This window comes from Acanthochromis polyacanthus, chromosome 18, assembly GCF_021347895.1.
Source record: "Acanthochromis polyacanthus isolate Apoly-LR-REF ecotype Palm Island chromosome 18, KAUST_Apoly_ChrSc, whole genome shotgun sequence".
NCBI classification, from domain to species: Eukaryota; Metazoa; Chordata; class Actinopteri; family Pomacentridae; genus Acanthochromis; species Acanthochromis polyacanthus.
Genome location: NC_067130.1, coordinates 19,718,307 through 19,731,058, shown reverse-complemented (window position 1 = coordinate 19,731,058; position 12,752 = coordinate 19,718,307). Strand labels below are relative to the sequence as shown.

At 40.1% G+C, this 12,752-nt stretch overlaps 1 protein-coding gene across 4 annotated transcripts in view; it reads right to left on the bottom strand.

Moving 5' to 3' along the window:
• The window catches only part of LOC110961414 (calcium/calmodulin-dependent protein kinase type II subunit beta), a 70,112-nt gene extending 63,824 nt beyond the window's left edge, over positions 1–6,288 (bottom strand). For 2 of the 4 annotated variants that reach the window (XM_022209024.2, XM_051938765.1), the window contains exon 1: positions 6,027–6,288. In XM_022209024.2, the coding sequence (XP_022064716.1) occupies positions 6,027–6,088 (62 nt within the window). In that variant the 5' untranslated portion in view covers positions 6,089–6,288. The remainder of the gene's footprint in view (positions 1–6,026) is intronic. The other 2 variants (XM_022209023.2, XM_022209025.2) reach the window with 1 other exon arrangement.
• Between the last annotated feature and the right edge of the window lie 6,464 nt (positions 6,289–12,752).

Here is a 12,752-nt window from a genome sequence, read left to right as displayed (position 1 = left end):
CAGTTTTATACAGACCGACAGCAATTACATCTGAGGAAAGAAACTAAATTCGAAACCAGAGCTGGTTCAGATTCTAAAACTAGCTGTCAACTAATAAATTAATTGCCAACCATTATTCATAATTGTCTGTTTGAGTAACTGTTAAAAAAAAAATAAGTCTAAATTCAGTTATTACAGCTTCTTAAATGTGAATATACCCTGGTTTCATTTCTCCTCTTTGGCAGTAAACTGATTATATTCGAGTTGTGGACAAAACATTTGTCATCTTCGGCTTTAGGGAACACAGATCAACATTTTTCGCCATTTTCTGACATTTTATCCACCAAACAACAAACTGATAAATCCAGAACATAATCAAAAGACTAATTGACAGTGAAAATAATTGCAGAACTATTGGACGCCACTGGTTTAATCTTTAACTATATGTTATATTTTAAAAACCTAAAATATTAACCTGAAAAGCTGGCAGGGAAATGTAGAGGAGCAGAAAGTACAAGACCTCTCTCTAATATGTGTTGGAGTAGAAGGAGAAAGTAGCAGAAAATGAAACAGAAATACTCTGAATTTTACTTAACACTTGAGTGAATACATTTAGCTTCATCTCACCGCTGTACAAACTGTCATTTAGTAGTTAAAGCTGCAAGTAACAATTATTTTGATTCTTGTTTTATCTGTCAATTATCTTCTCCAGCAATCAATAGTTTGGTCTTTTAAGTCTCAGAAAATAGTGAAAAACAGGAAATCTGCATTTCCCAAAGCCCAAGGTAACAATGGTCTTGTTTTGTCTACAACTCAAAGATATTCAGTTTGCTGTCATAGAGGAGGAAAGAAAACAGAAAATTTAAGAACCTGCAATCACAGAATTTAGACAGTTGGTTCTTTTTCAAAAAGATAAATCTACTCTTAATATAGGTGATTAATTTGAGCTTACAGCACATATATACACCATATAATCACTAGGCTCTCCACTGTTATAGCTTTTGGAGTTATCCACCTCCAGAAAAGCTCTCTTTAACATGAATTTATGTTGTTAAAGATGAAACTAATTCACAAAATTAGACAAATATAATACACTGCACATTTGTCATTGTCAGTAATATTTTAGGAAGTTAGTAAGCTACTTCCAAATGTCTAACTTTTTATAAAATTCTTTATTTAGAAAACAGTTGACATTTCTACATCATTCAAAGGTCTGCTGAAGTCTTCAGTTTTTAGAAGACAACCTCTTTCACATAACTCCTAACTTGTTAGCCAGCCAGCTAGCTAGCTAAGCAGGGTTTGTTTATTTTAAAATCTGGATAATATATGGACTTTATTTGGTCTAACTTGTACAGTTTTATAAGTAAAATGTAAATTAGGAAAATATTTTACTAGAAATTTACCTAAAAATAGAACTGTAAAGTCATAATTTCCCAAATTATAAGCAAAATAAGAAAAGCACTCTGAGAGCAAAATACTCTGCCAATGCTGTTCATTCCCCATATGGCATTGCCAAAAATGCAGCATGTGTTCTTTAGAAATGCAGCATTTGTTTATTGGCTATTGATTATTTGAAATCACAGCTAAATAGAATGTGGCCATTTAATATAGATGTACCCACAAACAAAACGGCCTTGTGCTGAGCACAGGCGTGTGTTGTGTTTGAATACCGAATCGCGTGACCTAAATATGTAGCGGGAGGCTGGTATTGATGGGACTCAAAACACCCCCACAATTTAATCAATTATTCCTTGTATTATTTCTGATGGATAAGTCCCAATAAGGACGCAGCAATCGATTTGTTGTAGGATCACAATCATGGGATCATCAGCAGGCAGCTGACATGTGTTCACTTGTCATAGTTACAGTGACGCCGTGCCGCTATCTCACAATGATTCAACCAAAACCACCTTCAAGTAAGGCCTGCTTAGAGAGTTTTTACTAAAAGACTTGAATAAGTCCAACAATGTTAGTGACATCAAACAGGCAAGAATCAGAGGAAGGAAAAACTGTGTTTGGAGGATACACACTGGAACTGTGTGTGTTCTGGAGTTTTTAGGGCCACATTTGCTCATCAAACCCAGCAGAGACCAACAGAAATAACCACCTCTGTCATTTTTCAGAGCTAATTTTATCTCACCTCAGTATTGTTACACAATGAAACACTCACACTCCCCTCAGAGCCCCTGCCTCTCACAAGCTCTCCAACACGCATACATTATGGTGAGACGAGGTGAGTAAGCATGACACTGGCTGACATCCCGCCGTGCGGTGGAAAAGGCGGCAGAGCTTCAGCATGACAGGTTATCTGCAGGGCAGGTGGGAGTCAGGAGGAGGGCTGGATCTGGGTCCAAATCCTGGATTAGTGGGGTCTAATCTATTGTCATTCCTTCCTATAATTTTAATATTCATCTTCATGACTGCTCTATCTGCAGATAAAAAAATGCAGTGTGGTTGAAGTTAACAGAAAAAGCTCATGTGTTAGGTTTATTAAACTGCAGTCTGTGGACCCTGATTAACAAAAACTGAAGTCTGCCTCTAACAAATGCAGCTCTCAGAATTGTTTTCATCTTATAACCTAAAATTATTCAACACAAGCTTTACCAACACAGAACTCCATTGAGAAAATGTCCAATTTTGCAAGAAAACCCTCAAACATCTATGAACTGAAGGAATTTTCCATGAAGAGTGGTCACAAAACTAAAGAAGCTGATGTCAGAGCCTGGTGAACAAACATGGAGAAGAACTTTAAGAACAATTAAACCAGCTGTGAAACATTATGGTGGAAATGCTGTGGTTTGGGATTTCTTCACCGTCTCAGGGACTGGGCAGCTTGCAGGCACCGGCATAATGATGAATTCTGCATTACATCAAAGAGTACTTGAAGATAATGTGAGGCCATTTTTCTGAAAGTTGAAGTGGACGATTCAACAGGATAATGATTAGAAGCACACAAGAAAATCTACCAAGACTCAGAGAGCAGAACATGAAACATTAGGGAATGGCTAGGTTAAACCACAGGCTTGAATCCCTTTGAAATGCTGTGGGGGTGTTGCAAGAAAACAAACATCTTGCGACAGAAGGAATTTTGAAAGAAAAGTGTACAGTTTGAGTTAAAATGTGAAATTTCTTCATCTGCTGAAGGGGGCAGTGCTAGCTTCTGATGTCAATGGTGTGGTTACTTTTTCCACAGAAAACTATACCAGCTATTGATATTCAGTAAATGATAAAGCTAATTTCCCCTCTCATGACAACTGTGCATCACGTAACATATTCATTTATATTGCATCGTAGGAGCAAAATAGCACTAAAAAGTAGGAACCGATTTTTGTCTACTCAGGTGTTCCGCCTAGAAAGACAAGTTATTTTTTGGTCATGGAGGTGGGAGGCTGCAGTAGTTGCTGGTTCTCCAGTTGTGATGACTGACAAAAGAAAACAAATTAACCAACCATTCAAGGGTAAGTTTCGTCTTGGACTTTGATACACAGAAAGCGGCCATCAGTGCATCGTAAAGACCATGCAGGAGGATCATTAAAGCTAATTTAAGTGCTGACTGAGCTGCTACAATTGCCATTAATGCCTGAAGTTATGCATAATTAAGGGTGTGGCTGCTTTGAGTGATATGTGAGCGACTCTTTGCTCATTTTTATATTTGTTAGGAGATAGAAGGACAACCTTCAGAGCCACCACACTGAGCTTCAAAACCTATGAGTGACACCACTGAGGGTTTGTCCTCATTTATACACAGTTAGTCTTTGCAACTGAAGGAATTGTGCAGGATAAGGGGTCAACATTTTAGCAGAGACTGCTGGACAATTACAGAAAATTTCTACAAGCAGTTATTTCTGCTGAAGTGCATCATAATATACTAATTTTGCTTGCAGCTAAAGGATTTTTGCAGGAAGAGTAGTCCACATTTTAACAGACACTAATGGACAGTTATACAATGGCCACGGTTACAAGAAGTTTTTTAATTCAGAATTATTAATTAGAATAAGTTAGGAATTAACTTATTCAGAATTAAAAGTTCTGTGCTTTGTTTACATGGAAATATTAATTTCAAATTACATGGTCCGTGCGTTTATCCACCTTCCTTAATTCCGCTGTAACGCTTGGGCGTTGGAAAGGATTCTGATTGGACAGGGAGTGGACGTGACGTATCCCTGTTTACCGGAAGAAAACAAATTCCGTTTGCTGCGGCGTTTCTTTTCCCCAACAACATGGAGGAACAACTAATAAGCATGCTTTTCGCTTTGCTTTTTATTGTCGTTTTGAAACAGCAACTTGACAATGGCGTACTACTTCTGTTGAAGTTGCAAGAATGTGCTCGGGCCAATAAGGTTGCAGAACGTGTACGTTGCTACATGAGGAGCCAAGCATGCAATACAACGTACACAGGAATAAGTTTATTCGGAATTAACATCGGAATAAACAAGGTAGTTTATTTGGAATTAAGTTTATTCGGAATTAACTTTTTAATTCGGAATTAAGTGTTTACAAGGAGATTTTAAAGTGGAATTCGAGGTCTCATGTAAAAGTGGCCAATGTCATCTTCCAAACAAGAATACAGCATCTGTTTCTCTAAGAATAGCACAATTACTGAATGTTCAATAAATGATCAAAAGAACAAAATCCTTCTTGTTCTTCCACCTTTATAAATTGGAAATGCATGCAATTTAAGGAGTTTTGCAGGATAAAAGGCCAAAAATTGCTGCGATCCAATATCGAAGACTGGTGGACAATTGCCCAAAACACCTTCAAAAAGTTTTCTCTGCTAAACGAGCTTCTGATGCTAAGGTTCTACTTAGTTTTTTTCCTCCACAAGAGAATACAATATCATGTTTTTTCCATCTTTATACACAGTCAACACTTGCAACTGAAGGAATTTTGCAGGAAGAGTGGTCAAAAATTACAGAAAGTCTGTGTCAAAGACAATTGGTATTTATGCAAAACATTTACAAGAAGCTATTTCCGCTAAAAGACACAATTCTAGCAGCAAGGGCGCAGCTACTTTTTCAATTTATTCATATTTTTGTTCTTTATCTTTGCTTAAATTTATCATCTTTACGTGACAGTTTAAAAGAAGAGGATCGAAGAAATCCAAATACAGCTTCACTGGAAGACACTGAACAGTTTATAAGTGAATCTTGAACCCGGGACACATGGCGAAGTAAGCACACCAGCAAAACAAGCAATACAGCTGTGCCATCAGCAAGGGCTGCTGCTGCTACTCCAGCATGTCTATTGTCTTTAACTTATCACCTTCCACACACAAGAGCTGCAGATCAGCCTCATCACACAGGAATGAACTGAAACCAGCACTCAACTTGCTTCTTTTTTCTTTTCTTTTTTTTTACCCCTCCAGAGCAGGCGGTCAGAAAAAAAAAATGTTCCTGTGAGGCAAACATTGCAGAGAGAGATCCTCTCTGCCCACGCACAACCTGACAGAGACACTGAGTCCACTTTGCATCTACCCACTGTGGCACCCATAGCCTCTTCAGTCTCTCAATTTGTCTGCATTCTATTAGGGGGCCACACATCTTTATATTTCTTCTGTTTTTAATCACAAGACACACCTCATTAGGGCAGCAGCAGCATTATTCTCGGACTCCTCTGCTAAGCTGTGTGCCACTGTGATTAAAGCCAGCTGATGATGAGGGAGCTTAATTCCAACACGTCAGCTTTACCCTGATATTAGGCCTGTTTGTCTCTAATTAGCCTTTGGGCAGAAGAGGAGGAGGAGGAGGAAGAGGAGGAGGAGAAGGGGATGCCCAGAAGTGCTCCTGGGCTCATGCATCCCCATCTTCATGCAAAATCCAACTAACTGTCACAGCATTGCAAGTGCAAAAAAATAAAAAATAAAAAAGCCCTGCTTTGGGCTCAGAGGAGACTAATTATAGACGCTCCAGAGCAGCGTGCGTTTTGTTTAGTTTGGGATGGAGCTGCATCCAGAGCACCGCAGATGTGCAGACCTCCACCTCCTCCCGCTGCTCGGATGGGGGTCAGGCTGCATGCAGGAGATGAAGAAGGAGAACAGCGGGGCTTACTTGCCAAGCTCCTCATACAGCTGGTATTCATCCGTAAAACGCGTGCAAGTAGTCGTTGCCATGATGCCTCCTCCTCCTCGGTGTCCGAAATGCGCGCTGCGTCTGTGGCTGCAGGACGGCAGGACCTCCGCTCAGTCTCCGCCCACCTCAGACCTCCGGACGGCTGAGTGGTTCCGCTGCAGCCCGCCTCACACGCGTCGGTCCCGGTTCGGATGACTCTGGGCTCTCCGCTCTGCCAGGCGGGGAGGACGGACGCTTTAAATACCGCTATGTGAGCTCACCACATGACGTGTTCGTCCGGGTGGAGAGAAAAAAAGAGAAGGAAATAAAGAAAAAGTGGAACGAGGGGCAGAGAGCTGATTGAAGAGTGCGGGGGGAGAGCAGAGTTTCCGTCCACTTTACTCTGAAGCACAGAATGGACTGAAGCCTGAGATCACTTTAGACTAAGGGGCCAAACTCATCTTAGTTCAGGGCCACATTCAGCCTAGTTTCATCCGAAGTGGGCCGGGTCAGTAAAATCAAAGCAAAATAGCCTATAAATAAGGACAACTCAATTTTTCCGGCAGTCTAAGGCACACCTGTGCACTAATCATGGTGTCTAATCAGCATCTTGATATGGCACACCTGTGAGGTGGGATGGATTATCTCAGCAAAGAAGTGCTCAATATCACAGATTTAGACAGATTTGTGAACAATATTTGAGAGAAATGGTGATATTGTGTATGTGGAAAAAGTTTTAGATCTTTTCATCTCGTAAAAATGGGATCAAAAACAAAAGTGTTGCGTTCATATTTTTGTTGAGTGTAATTTATTGATGGAACAAGTCTGGAGGTAATCAGGTTGGGTGTGGTCAGTGAAATTGAACTCGCTTACCAAAAAGGTAGTGTCTACAGATACGACCGTACCCCGAGTCTGTGGCCTACGGATACGGCACTTTCCATTTGCCAGACAGATACGGACCGTACGCGAGTCAAGAAGCTGCTAACCACTGCAAACTGTTGAAAGGTAAGCAAAGGTTAAGGTTAGTGTTAGGGTTAGGTTTACGGTCCGTACCTGTAGTACCGATGCTACGGGTCCGTACCTCCAGCGTCTACCGGGAGTCACGTGACCAGATCTCGCGTATCTGATTGGCAAATTGAAAGTGCCGTATCCGTAGTCCACAGGCTACGGGTACGGGTCCGTACCTCTAGCAACTACCTTCCAAAAAAATGTGATTAGCCACACAGTTAATTCACGATTTAAGGAGGGGGTACTTTGTTCACACAGAGCCAGTTAGGTTTCGACAGCTTTTTTTTTTTTTTTTTTACCTTAAAGCATTAAATCATCATTTGAAAACTACATTTTGCGTTTACTTGGGTTATCTTTGTCTGATATTTACATTTTTTTATGGGTTGACATAATGAAGTTGCATCGGTGTAATATTGTGTGTAATTACAACTTAAATTTTTTCATTAGTTTTATTTTACAGTAAAACAACTGGTGAAATCACAGAAGAAAGGGTTTTTATTTAGGGTAATTCCACTGAAATACTACTTTCAGTCCAAGTACTCAGGTTTATTTACTTATGGCTTAATTTTTTTCCATCCAAATTACTATATTGTCAAAAATACCTTTGTTTTTAGAGGTTTAATCCATCCAAGATGCTACATTCTGTTCAGCTACTTAAAGTTTTAAAGGTTTATTCAACCCAAAATACTACAATCTGTCAAAGTGTGTATGGGTTTAGTCTACACGAAATATTACTGTCTGCCCTGCAGTTGATTGGCAGACACTGAACAATAAAAAACAACACCACCAAGAAATTCCAGTGAACAAACCCCCTTTGGCAAGCTTTTGATAACTTTGCTATTCAGCTGGATATATCAGATTTATGCATTTTTTAAAAATGTTAACCACAAATAACTTGATTTACATTCCAGGACAGATCCATCACCATCCTGCCCATAAATGCAGCCCTCTCTTCAGTGTGTGCTGCTACCTGACCTTTAATTCTCCACTTCACTAGGTGGTGCTGTTGCAAAAAACAAGGCTCCAAGAAAATAGAGGAGAAACTTGGAAAAAAAACACTCATCTACATGATGTGCAGTGAAACCTACCAATATATGGGTCAGGAGCTAGAATTTCAGACTAGATTTTATAAAATACACACATTTAGTGCACTTAAATCTGAAAATCATCTGTTTACTGTCAACAGTCCATGATTCAGATATTATGGTTGATTTTTGGGTTAATTTTTATGTGTGTCTTAAAGACACTTTTTTTGTTGTTTTTATTTTTAAAAAATTGACTCAAATCCATAGTGGCTGAAACATTTCAGTAAATCAGTGTGAGATCATCCTTTTTAGTGATTGAAGTGATACCATCCAATGCATCTGAGAAGGCTGGATGAAAAAAGAATTCTTAATTTTATTTGCTTCATACGGACTTACACACGTGGACAAAATTGTTGGTACCCCTCAGTTAAAGAAGGAAAAACCCACAATTCTCACTGAAATCACTTGAAACTTACAAAAGTAACAATAAATAAAAATTTATTGAAAATCAAATAATCAAAAACAGCCATTACTTTTGAATTGTTGATTAACATAATTATTTAAAAAAACAAACTAATGAAACAGGCCTGGACAAAAATGATGGTACCCCTATAAAAGATTGAAAACTATTTGACCAGAGTGACATGATTAACTCAGGTGTGTCATTTAATTGACATCACAGGTGTTTCCAAACTCATAATCAGTCAGTCTGCCTATTTAAAGGGAGACAAGTAGTCACCCTACTGTTTGGTGAAAAGGTGTGTACCACACTGAACATGGACAACAGAAAGCGAAGGAGAGAATTGTCCCAGGACATCCGAAAAAAAATGATAGACAAACATCTTAAAGGTAAAGGCTATAAGACCATCTCTAAACAGCTTGAAGTTCCTGTGACAACAGTGGCTCATATTATTCAGAAGTTCAAGACCCACGGGACAGTAGCCAACCTCCCTGGACGTGGCCGCAAGAGGAAAATTGATGACAAATTGAAGAGACGGATCGTTGGAATTGTATCCAAAGAGCCCAGAGCAACCTCCAAAGAAATTAAAGGTGAACTCCAAGGCCAAGGTACATCAGTGTCAGATCGCACCATTCGTCGTTGTTTGAGCCAAAGTGGACTTCATGGGAGACGACCAAGGAGGACACCACTGCTGAAAAAAACTCATAAAAAAGCCAGACTGGAATTTGCAAAAATGCATGTTGACAAGCCACAAAGCTTCTGGGAGAATGTCCTTTGGACAGATGAGACCAAACTGGAGCTTTTTGGTGAGGCACATCAACTCTATGTTCATAGACTCAAAAACCAAGCATACGAAGAAAAGAACACTGTCCCCACGGTGAAACATGGAGGAGGCTCAGTAATGTTTTGGGGCTGCTTTGCTGCATCTGGCACAGGGTGTCTTGAAAGTGTGCAAGGTACGATGAAATCTGAAGACTATCAAGGCATTCTGGAGAGAAATCTGCTGCCTAGTGTCAGAAAGCTTGGTCTCAGTCGCAGGTCATGGGTCTTCCAACAGGACAACCATCCAAAACACACAGCCAAAAACACCCAAGAATGGCTGAGAGAAAAGCGTTGGACTATTCTAAAGTGGCCTTCTATGAGCCCAGATCTGAATCCCATTGAACATATGTGGAAGGAGCTGAAACATGCCATTTGGAGAAGACACCCATCAAACCTGAGACAACTGGAGCTGTTTGCTCATGAGGAGTGGGCCAAAATACCTGTTGACAGCTGCAGAACGCTCATTGACAAATACAGAAATCGTTTAATTGCAGTGATTGCCTCAAAAGGTTGTGCAACAAAATATTAAGTTATGGGTACCATCATTTTTGTCCAGCCCTATTTCATTAGTTTGTTTTTTTAAATAATTATGTTAATCAACAATTCAAAAGTGATGGCTGATTTTGATTATTTAATTTTCAATAAATTTTTATTTATTGTTACTTTTGTGAGTTTCAAGCGATTTCAGTGAGAATTGTGGGTTTTTCCTTCTTTAACTGAGGGGTACCAACAATTTTGTCCACGTGTGTAACTATCTTTAGTATGTATACTACTGTTTATGGTCACCCAGAAAATTTCATGTTTTCCATGAAAACTCACACTTTTATTCATGTGCTAACATAACTGCACAAGGGTTTTCTAATTATCAATGAGCCTTTCAACACCATTAGCTAACACAATGTAGCATTAGAACACAGGAGTGATGGTTGCTGGAAATGTTCCTCTGTACTCCTATGGAGATATTCTATTAAAAATCAGCCGTTTCCAGGTAGAATAGTCATTTACCACATTAACAGTGTTTAGACTAGATTTATGATTAATTTGCTGTTAAAAACGGCTTTTCTTTTAAAAATAAGGACATTTCTAAGTGGCCCCAAACTTTTAAAAAGTTCAAATGTCCAGTTCCCATGTCTGTGAAGGTTCTCATTCATCCAGGTCATCTTAAGGTGAAGGGTTTAGTTCAGGCAACTGGACTTATTCTTGTGATCTTGAAGACGTTTGCCTCTCATCCAAAAGGGCTTCTTTTAGAACTGAAGAAACCTCTCGGATGAGAGGCGAAACATCTTAAAGATCACAAGAATAAGTCCAGGTGCTTGAACTAAACCCTTCACCGTCCAGTTCCCATCTGACCCACACCAACAATCAGTTGATTGTTAAAGGAATTCCTTGCCGCTATCTGGCAATGACACAGAAACCTTTAACAAACCCGTGGATCCAGACTATAGGCCACATCACGGTCAAAATGTAATCGCTTGGTCCTCGTGTCATTTCTGACCTTCCCTGAAAATTTCATCCAAATCCGTTGGTCCGTTTTTGAGTAATGTTGATAACAGAGAGACAGACAGATGGACGGACGGACAAACCAACATTGATCGTCACGTAACTCCACCGCATTCCTTGGCAGAGTAATAATCAAAAGGTTGTGTAAATGTATAGATTAGACCCTCCAGAAAAACGCGATTATGCGATTGCATTAATTCCCGCATTAATCACCAAAATGCCGCTGATTATGCGGGGGTCAATTATTTCCCAAAAGGCCGCATAATCCCCGCAAAACGGCGCATAACTCCAGCAAGAATCTCACATTTCCATGGGGAAAAAAAAAGAGAAATATGCGGGTCCCGCTTGATTTCACAACTTCCGCATAAAATGAGAAAACTATAACCAATATAAATGGAGTTGTGAGTTTTTATGTGACGCCCGGCCTGACGTCATCAGTTCGCGCATTCACACACACACTAGAAGCACGAGCTGATGCGGAGCATGGCGCAGTGTTGCCAACTTAGCGACTTTCTCGCTAAATCTTTCCAAAGCGTCCTAGCGACTTTTTGTCAAAAGCGACTAGCGGCAAATCTAGCGACTTTTTCTGCCGTTTTGGAGACTGACAGGAAAACTCGGATCATTCTGCAGTTGCTGTTTTCAACGAGCAGCAGGTGCTGCTGTGAGCTTCTCCCCCTCCCAAAGCACAGTCCAGTAACCCCGCAACAGTCCCAGTGTCTGATTAGAGGACACATCACTCCGCGGCCAGACGGCAGATGAATCGCGCATGCGCAAAGTCACTACAGAGCCCATCCAGACTTATGGAGCGGGATATAAATGAAAATGTTTCTTCACTGTCATACTAAAATAAACCACAGCATTTACCCTCTAGTACAAAAACATATTTTGGGTGTTTTATATTCACTTTTTGGTCTTTTCCACAACGTTATTCCTCTCTCCTATAACATTGATTACAATTACATGCAAACTGTGAAATACGCAAATTAGGCAATGACATCATTTAGCGACTTCTAGCGACTTCTTGGTGGACAGCCAACAGCTACTTTCCTTACTGAGGAGTTGGCAACACCGGGGCGGCTCTCAGAGACGAAAAACAAGAATGGCGAATGCTCAAAGAGCAAAGATCACATTTACCTACGAATATTTCAGCCAGAGACCGGGCAAAACAGTACCCAGATTTACTGCACGAAAGCGGGGGGAAACTTTTTTGCACCCCGCGCAACATCGTTCTGGAGCACTGAAGAGAATCAACCGTGTTGCAGCACTTCAGAAGCGAGGAAAAACGGAAGGGAAAAGGGTAGCCTAGTAACAGGATGTAGGAGAAGAGTCACCTTTTTTCCCCCAGTTCTTTCGCATCTTATTGCATATTTCACAACTATTCGCATGGTCTGCAACTTTCCGCAATTTCCCCGCATAAAATGGCATTAAAACCCTGCATATTAATTCGCATAATCAAGGATTTTTGCCCGCGTTTTTCTGGAGGGTCTCATAGATGTGTGTCCTAACTGGAGGGATTAAATCAAGAATTAACTTTTATTTTTGATATTTAATAAGTTTTTATTCAACTTTTTTTTTCTGTTTTGGTTGGAAGTTAAAAGCGAAGCCCGGCTGCTGAACTGGTAAACCAGCAGTAGATGTTCTCATCAGACATGCTGCGGTGCTGCCCATCATTATGATAGATAACAGAATAACAGACCAGAGCACGTGTTTGCTGCTTATCAAGATTTCGTTCCATCTGTCCATTAAAAACCTGAGAGGACAAAATTTGGCATATCACAAAAGAGTTTTTACACTTGGCTCAGGTGAAATTGTACCACTAAATATTCCATGACACACACAGAAATGTCACGTCTCCGTCTTGTTTTCACCATTTGATCTGTTGATGTTCTTCCTGAACCGGCTGTGTAGTTC